Here is a 14016-nt window from a genome sequence, read left to right on the forward strand (position 1 = left end):
CACAACAACTCAAAACTGTTCACATTTTTTTCTAATGGTATTTTTTTACCAATTGTATGGATTGGAAACGGTCTGAGAGGCAGAAGAAGAGTAAGAGCAGGACACCAGAGACGATTCAATTGGCAAAATTTTGCAGTTGGATTGCTGAATTTTTACAAAATACAAGTGGTGCATACACAACATATCGAAAACTGATTATTACTTGCAATGCTTACAGTAAAGTATTCACTATATTTAATAAACTAAACTTGTGATACAATAATAGGTATTTTTAAACAGTATTTTGCGAGTGTGTAGTAATATACAATAAACCTGTATTTTTCTGTAAGCAGATGTCCTGGATGTTGTATTTTCCAATTTTTTAAGGTAATGTATAATGGACGCTCTATATTGTTTATATTATTGTGTATGATTTAAAAGCTTGGTTTGATTTTGAGTACACGTGAAATGGTTTCGAAAGGATTGTTCAATTTTGCTATAAGAGTCAAAGGTTTTGTGAATTTAGTTTGAAAATTTGGATTTGTGTTTAAGGTTTTGAGAAAATGAGTGCGGGTTTTTTTCAGAAATGTCTTATAGCAATTCAGAAAAAAATGTAAGATGTGGGCATGTCTTTAATGTCTATAAAAAAATTACAGTTGTCCTAAACTGATCATAATTTTTTTCCTTTGAGATTATCGATAAGTGTTTATTGCTTTTTTGAACCTCCATGAACTATGGAAGACAATAAAGATTTCAACTCATCACGGGAATGTACAGATATTTGAATTCAAGACACAAACTACTAGTGATGTTAGGTTCTTGAACGAATCGTTCTTTTGAGCCTGTTCTCATGAAGTAACCGGTCGAGCCATTTTGCAAATCGAACTAAATCGAACTTTAGTTACCTTAGGCACCCTTGATGCAAGTCCAAGAGGGCGCACCAGAGTCATATTTTGGGACAGACTCGAGCGTCACGCCGGAAATAGGAAGAGAAGTTGCCCATCAGTGTGAACTCCTTCGTTCCGTCGTCTGATTGGTTTGATTGCTCTTTCGCAAGGACTTCTGGGTTGGTAAAGTGCTCGGAGCCTGCTGTAGAGCAGGCTTCGCCGAAGATCGCATCAAGGCTGCAAAGGGGGCGCTGATGAGCGTAAAAATGACTGATGGGACACCCTACACACTCATAGACTAAGCGAGCACACGCAATTTAAGGCCGCGAGACAGAAAGTCCACATGAAGTGCGCCATTTAGGACAGGGCCAGGGTTCAATCAATTGTCGAAGTTTATTGATGATTGCCGAGGCGAGGATTGCCAACGATTCTGACGAATGAGTTGCTGACACTGCGTGTGTATCACCAAGGATTTAAACGAGCTTGATGCACAAAGTTTCTTGTTTTATTAGTTTCTTAATATGCTTGTTTAATTAAAAAGCTTTAGTTTCAGTATGTTTTATTTTGCATGCAAATCAATTTTTAGTTGTTTAAGGAAAACCAATGAGTTTAAAAGACAAGTTTATTTATTCTTTATACTTCCGCAATTGTGCATTAGTGTCTCTAATGTGTGCTGTAGGTGCCAAACTTTTAGCAATCTTATCCAAGTTGTAGGCTAGTCAAAACTGGTCAGTTGTATCTGGCATTTACGATCTGCAATTGAAACTGTGACTACAAACATGACTAACTTGTGAATGAAAGGCAATAAATAAGCTATGCCTTCGCAAAAACATCTTTTTATTTGAATTTTTTAATGTGTTGACACAAACGACTTTATTTGAATGTTTCATTAATACAAGTAGTTAGAAAATAAATGCGTAGTGATGTAATTTCTTGATGACATCAGAAACCGGTGAATCGGCTTTTTGAACCGGTTCAATGAGCCGAACTGTCCGAAAAAGAGCCGGTTTGCAGAAATGAATCGGACTTTGCATCACTACAAACTACAATGCTAATGACTGCCCACATTTTTCTGTTATTTTTCTATTGCAGTAGCCCAATGCTTCCCAATCCTCGTCCCCGAGTACCCCTTACAGGAAACTTTTAGATGTCTCCTTATTTAAAACACCTGATTCAACCCATCAGCCTCCTGAATGGTTAACATGCCTCCCCAACAAGCTGGTGGGTTGAATCAGGTGTTTTGAATAGGGGGACATCTAGAACTTTCTGGAAGGGGGTACTCGAGGACCTGGATTGGGAGTAGCCTACCTATTTCGTTCCTTGAGAGCAACACATGGGAGTTTGTATCCCTTATTACCACAAGTTGACTCATGAGTACAGTTTGTGAAATCACAAAAAATAGATGATTAACACATCCAAACTTTTCCAATAAAGACTTCAGATATGAAACACTGTATATTGACTTAATTCCTTTCAATATAAGCTTTAAATAAACATCAAGAAGAGTGGATAGTGCCTGCAAAACAACTTTTTGCTTGTACACTAAAGGCAGTAAATGCTGATCTGACTCATAGCACCTCAAGTGATATCAGGTGATTCCCATAAACCATGTGATTACTGTTTATTTTAAAACTAAAAGTGAAACTAAGATCTTACCAAACATGGACAGTCACACTCCTACAGTACCCTCAGCACGGAGGTACAGGAGTGTAAATTCTTCGACTTCCAGATGAACTCCTTCTTCCCTTCAGCTATAAGACTCTTAAACAGCTGTGGACCATTTATCTCAGAGTCAGTCCGGTTGTTTTATCTTATTTGAACATTGTAATGTTATTGCTGCTATTTCCACCACTGTATATTTGCTACTCATGTAGCTTCATTTCCATTTTGTACATCTGTTAATGTTATTGCTGCCATATTGTATTTGCACTCAAATTGCACGTTACTGCATTATTGTTTATTGCACATAAGTTAATACTCTACATTTGCTGATAGCATAACCTAAATTTATGCAGCATAGTTTTTATATTATAATTATGTTTATACATTGTATGTAGGCTATGTATGCATGTAGTATGTGTATTTGTGTATAGTCTTGGCATTCATTGTGGTCAGTAATGCTCAGGGAAACCTGCTTTCCTAACTGGGTATTTGATAATAAAACGCTTTAAATCTGAAATCTCTTTGAATCTCTTATTTTAATCCTTACATTATAAAGCTTCTTGCACTGATAAATGTCATTTATCGAAAATACTTTATAGTGTTTTGTCCTGCAGTCTTTTATTTTGTATAGTTTAAATTGTACAACCTTTAAAGGTTGTTATATTTTTATTACAGTGCAACTTTATCAGTTTAAAAAGAGTTTGCAATAAGGTTGTATTTGTTAACATTAGTTAATGCATTAGTTAACACACGTCTACAGCATTTATTAATCTTAGTGTATGCTAACTTCAGCATTTACTGATACAGTTTTAAAACTGTTAACATCAGTTAATGTACGATTAACTAACATGAACATTTGTACTGGAATTAACTGACATTAATAAAGGTTAATACATTTTGGAAAACTATTGCTCATTATTACTTCCTGTTAGCTAATGCATTTATGTTAACAAATATAACTTTGTTGTAAAGTGTTACCCATAGCTTTACCGCAGATGTAAATACAGTTTAAATTATTTATTAAATGTAAACAAAACTCATAATCTTTAAAATATTTGAATGCATAGTTCAGCACAATCTTATGTTATATATTTATTTTTAAACAGAATATGATTTTTTACAGTGAAATACGATAGCCAATGTAAAACAAAATAGACCTACAAGAAACAAAGTCAAATATAATATTTCACATCATTGAATAAAGAAAAGATTATAAAAGATAAAAATCTAAACGTCCTTGTAATATAAAAGAGTTGCATATACAGCTTCTTACCAGACGCTACTAAGAATTCCTCCAATGTACATCTTTTAAAAGAAAATTACAATGTCCTTAGGCAAAGCTCCGTGACATAGTACTCATCAAAATGCATGCTTTTTCTTATGAAAAATCAAGAAAAAGAATTAGATAAAACGTTAACAACAAATGAATCACTTTTGTATTTAACAGCATTCACAGCTACTTATGATCCGCGTCTATTTCATTTCTTACACCTGCTTCAGCAGAATCCCATATGGGCGGAGAGATTTCTCCACAATCTCCTTCTCTTTAGCAGCTGAGGTGCCTTCAGGAATCTCAATCAGCCAGTAGTCCTGCCTTTTACACACTTTCCTCATTTTTGGATTGATCCTGTTCTGCATGATGACTCTGTATTTCTTTCCATTTGTTTTGGATGTAAATTCCTTGCTGTAACCCGAAGCCTGTTCGATGTCATATGTTGAATAGACTCCTCGTCCATACAGCTGTCCGGGACCTGCTTTGTAATAAGATGTCACGACCCCTTTAGCACCTTCAATGCTGGTTCCATGATAGGAGACGGGCCATTCACCAACCACTGAGTTACTCCTCCATCCATCCGTGCCCAGCCAGGTATTTCCATCAGGATACTTATTCAGGACTTTGAGAGCAAAACGGTACCATCCACATGGGCGTTTGTATGGCTCATCGCCACGCTTGCAAATTGACTTGTCATTGCAGTTTGTGAAATCATAATCATACTTTGGATCAAAGAACTCATCCATGTCCACAAACAACTCCTTGCGTAGACCTCCGTCGAAAAGTCCAAGCACTGACTGCGGTAAAAAACTTGACGCTAGACCCGTCATTAGTTTTCCAAAAAAGGCTGTCGCCAATAAATTTTCTACATTGAGCTCATTAACATTCGACATTCCTTTGGATCCCGGCTTGATAGGAATTTCAAGAAGCGCAGAGAGCGCTTCCAGACAAATTTCCTTATCCATTGTGGAGTTAATGTTGATCTCTCTCAACAGCCTGGAATAAGTCAAAAGTCTTTCAGCTCGACAATGGTGAGGTTTTAAGCGAAAGCACTTCTGTCTGCTTTATATTTGGCAACAGTATGAACTTTGAAACAGGAAGTGGGTTTGCTGTTGTCAGTAGTGGTGCTTTCCAGGGGTGTAGTTTATGGCGGGATGGGAAGAGGTTCCACCCACCTATTTAAACAATGATGAACATATACTTTAAGACACTTAAACCCTCCAATGTCCATACCAAATCCACAATTTTAGTATTATATACTTGTTAAACTTTGATGAAACGAGTAGATCCTTTCTTTTTTTAACATCACATAGACTAAACGTGAGAGAATGTTGTATGAACGTTCAGACTGTAGCATGCTTATCACTTGTTTCCAATGTTTTCCTTTAGCCAACAATGACTAAGAATCTCAGTTGTAGTTTGGGATGTTTTTAAATGGGCCTGTCACTTTTGTTCATGACAAATAGTTCTGGATACACAATAAGGGTCACATTACATCTGGAAATGCTTTAAGTTTGAACACTTTTTTTTGCACATGATTAAGGTCTGAACTTACTATAGCCAGTATTTTTAGAGGATTTAAAAATATTTCCTATAGAATTATTTACATTTTTTAGATTAGCATTATCAAAAATTATCATTACCGCATTATATTAAATATATGCATTTACAAACTCATGTTTCGGTAATGAGAACTAAAAAGTTGTCTAGGTACTATGACAAACAAAATTTCAACTTTTATCTGGAGAGAAAAAATAAGAACTGCTTACCTGGTAGTCATCTTGAGTATCACAGTCAATTATGTCCCTTTCAAAAAAAAAATTTTTGAAAATGTTAGTTCCTTAAGGGCTTAAACAATGATTGAAAACTGTTGCGGAGGATGAGAAAATTGGTCTTGGACACATTTATATTCCTTATTATTGTCTCTACATTTACCAATGATCACCAAATACCACATGTTTCTTTACTGTAAATGTTTATAGTATAACATGCACTGAAGCTTTTTATTTTTTAGATTTTTTAATTATAAATATTTCCATGTCAACGAACCCAAATCCAGTCATGGATACGTTGCGGTAATGAAAATTGTCCCCTTAAATGTGGAAAAAAAACAAATTGGTTTGTATGATGTCATTTGAAATCATGTGCAAAATAGTACATGAAGAGATGTTTGTAACTGTATGCTTCTTATTTTGATACTCTTTCTTTGCATTAACTTTTACCTCATAAGTCTAATTCTAATCGCAAGAATCGCCCATTTACTTTCACATTTAAGATGTGGACATGTTCTTAATGTCTATTTAAAAAGTCGTTGTCTTTAGCTGATCATATTTTTTTATTATATGCAAGTGTTTATTGCATGTTTGAACCTATGGAAGACAATAAAGATTTCAACACATCACAAATATGTACATATATTTGTATTCAAGACACAAACTACAATGCTAACATTTCTCTGTTACTTTTCTAATGCAATGAGAAGTATCATTGTAGGTAACACATGTTGTATAGTAGCTGCTATTTTAAGCCACAGCACATGGAAAGATCTACGTGACTGAAGGATGGTTTCACTTTCATTCTTATGGTTGTTTTGTACAATGCACTTTGTCTCATTGCATAGCAAGAAACATTTCAGATTCCAGAAAACAATGCAAATACATTTTTGAACAGTTTAATAACAAAAGATTTATGGCTGCACAACCTTACGTTATCTGATGTTCAATAAACATCACATGGTTGGGTGGCCTCAGGATGAACAGAAGTAGAAAGCTGATTTCTTTCTACTCTATAAATAGATGTTAATGTCACTTGAGCACTGTGTGACCCCACTAGGAAACCCTCTGTGGATTGCACAAGTCCGGATCTACAGTATCTTTGTATCTGCTCCCTGACTGATCCTCAGTTCCTGTGCAGAAGGACACAAGACAGTCGGTGAAACCGATGATGTAATAAGAAACAAGAAGAGCACAGTTTCAGGATCTTAAAAGTGACGTCTGTGGTCTTGGTCCAGTTTGTCAGCCTAAGCTGGAACCTTGCTGTACTGCATGATGTAAACATGTATTGGTCTACCAAGTAAAAGTTTTATTAATAAAAAAAGTTAATGCTTACATTTTTAGGCGTTATAAATAAAAGTGATTTATTGTCTTGGTGACTGGATAACCATTAACTCTTTCGCCACCAGCATTTTTTAAAATAGTTGCCAGCCAGCGCCAGCGTTTTTCATGATTTTCACAAAAGTTTAAAGGAATAGTCTACTCTTTTTCCACACCAAACTATGTTATTACCTCAACCTAGACGAATTAATACATATTTATCTTTTTTCAACGCGTGCACTGTACAGCGCGTCGTGAATGTGTTAGCATTTAGCCTAGACCCATTCATTCCTATTGTACCAAACAGGGAAGCCACCAAACACTTCCGTGTTTTCCCTATTTAAAGACTGTTACATGAGGAGTTATACCAGTAAGTATGGTGCCACAAAATAAAACTTTTTTTTGGTACCATAGGAATGAATGAGGCTAGGCTAAATGCTAACACATTCACAACGCACTGTACAGTGCACACATTGAAAAAAGAAAGGTATGTTTTAATTCGTCTAGGTTGAGGTAATAACATTGTTTAATATGGCAAAAGGGTAGACTATTCCTTTAATGCCTTCCAGAAAATGTTCTTCTTCAAATATATAAACATACAGTATACCAAATGAAAGAACAGACCCTCTGCTTTCAAAAAAAAAAAAAGTTTAATCCTAACTTCAGTAGTTCTTTTGTAATCAGCTTTTGAATATGGGTAGGTTTATGCAAAAACATCACATTTTGAGCAAAAAGCAGAGATAATTTCATTTTTGTGACGGACTTTTCATAGAGATCACATTCAGAGCGATCTTTAAAACAGACACGGACATGCAGCCACTTGCCTTAGGGCAATACTTCCGGGTTTAAAAACTTGCGGAATGGCGCCACCTGGTGGATAATAGCGGCATTGCGGAATGACGGAAATACTTGTCATTGGCAGGGAAGCATTTTCTGTTGATTGATGAGATATCTCGTCAAAGGCGGCGAAAGAGTTAAAATGGACATATGAAAATCTGACTTTTCCATGTCTATAATTGAGTCCCCAGTGCTTCTATCAACCTAGAAAATGTGAAAAAGAACAAAGAAATTAGTTTTGGTAAACCATTCTCTGCAAGAATGTGAAAAAAATAGGTAATTGAAATTTGTCTCCCCCGTGTATCAGAAGGGGATAATACCGCCCCTTAAATCTTTCCCCCCCCATTGACAAGTTCACTCGTCAATTAGGAGAAATCGCTTCCCTGCCAATAACGAACATTTCCGGCTTTCCGCAATACTGCTATTATCCACCAGGTGGCTATTATTCACCACGTAGACTTACGTTGATCATGCTTTTGAGCAAAAAAACATGTAGTACATATCCATCATTCTAAATATATACAAAATTTATTTTACGTTTTTAAGTTTGTAATCAGAATTAAACCGCTGCATTTGAAAACTGTGCATGTGCGCAGTTCTAAGAGCTTGGGATTAGTGACGTAAGAGGGAACTTGCGCATTAAAAGCGCTCTAAGCGAATCTGTGTGACGTCACATTTTGTTGATGTTTGAACTGTTTTCAAACAAACGGAGTGTAGCTAACTCCTCCCCCTCCCTTTCGTGCTTTCATGAACGCGCACAACCCCCACCCCCAAATCCTTTTTGTCGTTTATTGGCTGGAACACTTTGTTATGTTTCGTGGTGGTAGGTTTGGCCACTTTGTTTTACACTTTTTTTACAGTTTGATCAGCGGACAGGCAGCAAGCAGATAGTGAGGAGATGTTTGCTGTATGTAACAAAAAATGTTTTATGGTCTAAAACGCGTGAATTCACTTCGAGCACCTTTAATTTAATATCTTGAAAATAAACAACAGATAACTAGTCTTCCGATGCAATATATGAAGAGTTTTGTTGCAAAACGAGATAAATACATTTTTTAACATTTTTGTCAAAACATGTTTATTATTATGTTATCATGTTATTATTTTGTTTTATGGTGCTACTTTGCTGTATTTTTTGAGTTATGAAGGTTTAAATCAAAACAAACCAACTACATTTGCATTGACATTAATTGGAATGCACAACCAAAAAACGAGATTTCTGAACAATTAAAAAAACGGTGGTTATCTCGTTTTGCAACAAAACTGTTATTTAGAGCAATAATCTGACATTAAATCGATTCGCACAGATTAATTAGTACTTCACCTCCTATGTGACATCATCAACTATGTTGTTAAACCAACATGGTTCAAACGATGAATGTGCGACAAAGTTATGCTTTCGGGAAACAGTCGTGACAAGGTAGTTTCTCCAACTATGCATCGTACTATGTTGGTCCATGCACGAGTTACGTTGTTCGGGAAACGCACCCCTGAATGGGAACTCTATCAAAAGTCTTTCACAATTAGGGATGTCAATTTATGCAATTTCCCATATTCGATGATTGTTTAAATTAACGATCAATCAATCGAATAATCGTTAACTGTAATAATGCAATAAGCCTTTACTGCAGTGGCATATAACCAATGACATAAAATTTGGCATCTTATTTTTATTTTTTTTTGCAGCGGTAGTTGTCAGGCTCAGTTTTGAGTAGCCTTGTTCTTTTTATCATTTTTCAAAACAACTTTGAACTAAGATTTTTACATAATGCTGTTGTGTGTAGACTCATCATAATGTTTATGACTGAGAGGAGAGCCTGACCCCTTTACGACATTCCTTCGTTGCTCTCTCCCTCGCTCTCTTATCTTGCCATGAAGGCCTCATTCCCATCCTGTCCATTACTGTTATTGTGAAACAGCTAGTTACATTTTGAGACTGGTAGTTGAATTGCAAGTTTCTCTGCATTTTCAGATGGCTTTTATGAGTAGAAAGTTGAATTTCTTGAACTTTTGAAATTCTTGGCATCTGCTGTACATTGAAAAATATTTATTTGTTAATAAATATGCCATTGGGCTAACATTGACTTTACCTCAGAGTTGTTTTTGGGGGGGAGGGTGTTAGTTGTACAATGTTTGTAAATTCACAGTAAATGAAAGCTTCATCTGCATTACTTTTACAGTAAGTTATTGGACAATTTTAGCATGACTTCCACAGTATACATTGTAAATTCACAGTAAATTATTGTTAGCTTTTACATTACTTGTAAACGTACACCGCCTTGTTGTAATGATGTACAGCAAAATATTGTAATTCCCCAGTAATGTATTGTAATATCACAGTAATTGCTTTGTCATTGAAGCTGTGAAGTTAAAGTATACAGTTGTGCTTTTACATCAATGCATTGTAATATCACATATATAACATTACAGTAAATTGTTTTGAGTATATTTCACAGTATATTGCTGTAATCCTTACTGTGGAAGTCATGCAAAATGTATCCAATTATGTATTGTATTAACGAACATTTTTGCAGTGAACGTTTCACTTTTACAGTGTACACATGACAGAAATATCTGCCCCAGGGTTATTAAACAGAGAAATAGACAACTCGTAATGTCATGTTGTTATTTTCTTATCTGGCAGGTATGCCAACATACCTGTGGCACTTTATTACTAGTAATGCAATCTTATGTCAGTTAAAAATCTAGACCTGTACCTTGCCTTTACTGTATGTTTACTTATTGTCGGCCAGAAGGGTTTAGCAGCTTGAGTAGATCTATAGTTTTATCAATGCTATCTCATGGCAATTCGTACGTATTTTACAGTTCTCACTAAAACACACATTTTACACTGCAATGCACTTGTTTTATAAATGCTAAACACAGGCAGGCAAAAGTTGAACACAACTACAGTACAAAACAGTTGTCAACAAATCAAAATTGATACACTTTTTCGAATGTGTTGATATGTACAATAAATAACCATATTTGTATTTTTTGTATGATTTGCCTTGACCCCTGTGACGTTAGGGTTAGGGGTAAGGTTTCATTTTTTATGATAGCAGACGTTTTTCACTGTTAACTTTGTACAATTTCACACACATTAGCCATCTCATAATAAATGTATGAATTCTTGTGTTATAGCATAAACATAATGATGCCTTGCACTTTTTTTTAGTGTACACCGCCACCAACTGGATCTTCAGCATTAAAACAAGATACTGTAAAGTGTGAGATACTGTGATATGTAACTTTGTTTCGTCCACTATTATAAAGCCAATTGGTTTCATTTAAATCATTTATCAAAATATATTCTTTTGCATTCATCAGAATAAAGAAACTCATACAGGTTTAGACCAGCATAAGGGTAAAAGAGTAAATGATGACAGAGTTCTCTTTTTTGGGTGAACTATCCCTTTAATATTACACTTTTGTGAGACCCTTTAGTTTCACATTTGCACTTTTATAATCATCTTTAATATTGCAATTTTATTTAAAGGTTTCATAATATTTGATATAACAGACAAAAGTGAACAGTGATAATGTTCAAATGAAAATATATAGGAATGTCATAAACACCGTTCATGTGCCATTGTAGTGTTAACATAGTAATGATTAATTGTGTGAGCATTTGCTATTTTTTTAAATGCAGTTTTTATGACATAATATTGCATTTAAACACAATCAGACTTTTAAACAACGTTGTTTCAATGACATTTAAAGAAAAAAAATGAAGATCAGCACAATCCAATAAGCATTAAACAATTTTTACCAAATACCAATAAAAATACTAATCAAACCCAAATATGAACAATCAATTTAAACATATGCCAGAAGTTAATCTCATAACAAATCTCCAAATCCGCAAACAATCTCAACAATCAAATAAAGTTTCAGATCCCTTTTAGCAGAATCCCATACGGGCGAATTGATTTCACCACAATCTCAGTTTCTACACCAGCACTGGTGCCCGGAGGAATCTCAATCAGCCAGTAGTTTTTTCTATCACACGCTGTTCTCATTTGTGGATTGATCCTGTTTTGCATGATGACTCTGAAGTTTTTTCCGGTCTTCTGAGATCGAAATTCTGTGCAGTAACAACTGGCTTCATCTAGGTCATACGTTGAATAGATTCCTCTCCTGCGCCCGTCCGTAGTCCTCTCAATGCTGGTTCCATGATAGGAGACGGGCCATTCACCAGCCGTTGAGTGACTCCTCCATCCATTCGTCCCCAGCCAGACATTTCCATCAGGGTACTTATCCAGGACTTTGAGAGCGACACGGTACCATCCCAGTGGACGACTGTATGACTCATTACCACGCATGCAAACCGACTTGTCATTGCAGCTTCTAAAATCATAGTCATACTTTGGGTGAAAGAAATCATGCACGTCCACAAACAGCACCTTGCATAAACCTGAGCTGGAGTTTTTCTCGAAGACATGAGTAATTAAATTGGATACATCGAGTTTCCATCCTCCTTGGCTTCCAGCTTTCACAGTAGCACTTGTAAGAGCAGAAACGGCCTCTAGAACAACATTTCGGTCCATAGTACACAGGATAGAGTTTTTGCCCAACGTGTTGAAATAAAAATCTATGTCTCTCTTTCAGTGTGAGCTGATGACAAACTGATGGTTATTCCTTATATAGATCTAATGAAATGAGGAAGTGCATAGATTTGCTGACAGTGGAATCCAAAATATGTTTGTGTACAAAATACTTTTTTTTCAGATTTTATTTTTCATTCTTCCAAAGAAACAGTTTTTAAGTGATGAATGCATACAAGCTTACAAAAACTTGTTCAGGTTGTTGTTCAGGTTATACTAGTGATTAGTGTATACTAATTTGAGTTTTGCAAAAAAATCTCTTTAAGTTGTATTTTACTCAGGCCCGGTGCCACGAGGGGGCAAAAGGGGGCATTGCCCCCTCAGATCTGATTTGTGCCCCCTCTGTTTTATTTTTGTATTCATGGTTGCAAATAAAATGTTCATCCTTTTGAGTTAAATAATAATTTAACCAGAGGTGGGTAGAGTACCCAAAATCTGTACTCAAGTAAAAGTACAAGTACTTATACAAAAATGTACTCAAGTAAAAGTAAAAGTATCAATCTAATTATTTACTTGAGTAAGAGTAAAAAAGTATTAGATGAAAAAACTACTCAAGTAGTTAGTTACTCGTTACTTCTGATCTGATAGAGAAGTAGCCAAAAAAGCACTGAATTTCAGACTTCTTGGAGGGTTTTCACAAACCTCTCCTTAAGAGTCTCATTGTTCTGCCTATATACAAGTAAGCAGCCTATCTCAGTCCTGCAATGGGTACATTATCATCACATAATGTGTCGTTTGAGAAAAAATCTCAAACACACACACACACACACACACAGATGTTTTTCTGACGGTTAACTCTGTATTTATTTTCATGTTCACAACACAAACTTGTCAGCGTCTGCCTTTGAACATGCGAACAGTAAACAAATAAGAACGTGTGTGTCTTATTGTTATCATGTTTTTATATGAATAGGTTATTTTCATTGCCATTAAAGTGCAATTACTGAACATAAACAGGAGCTTAATAAAAATGATCATTTTAGAATTTCATATGGAACTTACAGGATCTGTTTTTGCAAATCATCTCTACATTTATTATAATTTATAATACATGTTTCTTTCAAATCAATCTTTATTCTTTTATTTTTATTCATTCATTCTTTAGGAAGGATTTATACAATCCCGTTTTTATTTGAATGTATTTTCTACACATTAGTGAGGTGTCCGGATTTGTGTATAAATGCAGTCATTACATTATGCTGTTAAGTTTGTTTAGTTGTGGGGAAATTATATAGAATTGGCAGATGTGAACGTGCTGTTTGTATGGTTTAACTTACATTAGGATTTGTAATCGCTTGCACAAGAGTGCATATGGCAAAAAAACTCCGACAGTGTGTGAAATGACCATTAATACTGTTCAAATAGACAATACTGTGACACTTACTTCAGGCTGGATCTTGAATTCCTGTTCGCTGAGATGTTTATTGAACAAAGCACGCATCACATTATGAAACTATTCTTTTTGACCTCTTGGAGTGAAAACATAGACCGAACTTGAAGCCACGCATGATCTGCCTCCGATAACTCGCACAACGCACACGCGCCCTCATCTGCTTCTCCTATCCCCTACGCGGCCGCGCGCGCTAAAAGGGTGACCTCGCGGTCGCGCGCTAAAGGGTGACGCAGCATTTTTCGCGCAACTTTCGAACACGCCCTATAAACTTAAAAAAATATATATA

At 35.6% G+C, this 14016-nt stretch overlaps 1 protein-coding gene across 1 annotated transcript; it reads right to left on the minus strand.

Annotated features, from left to right (window-relative positions):
* Positions 1-3605: 3605 nt before the first annotated feature.
* LOC141365861 (uncharacterized) lies at positions 3606-4922 on the minus strand. The gene has a single exon (XM_073870761.1). The coding sequence runs from the start codon at positions 4764-4766 to the stop codon at positions 4014-4016; it is 753 nt and encodes a 250-aa protein (XP_073726862.1). The 5' UTR covers positions 4767-4922; the 3' UTR covers positions 3606-4013.
* Positions 4923-14016: the final 9094 nt, after the last annotated feature.

This window comes from Misgurnus anguillicaudatus, chromosome 8 (assembly GCF_027580225.2).
Source record: "Misgurnus anguillicaudatus chromosome 8, ASM2758022v2, whole genome shotgun sequence".
Taxonomy (NCBI): Eukaryota; Metazoa; Chordata; class Actinopteri; order Cypriniformes; family Cobitidae; genus Misgurnus; species Misgurnus anguillicaudatus.

What these genes read in the sequence shown, in the direction of transcription:
- LOC141365861 (XM_073870761.1), bottom strand. Translation starts at nt 4,766, where the DNA reads ATGGATAAGGAAATTTGTCTGGAAGCGCTCTCTGCGCTTCTTGAAATT.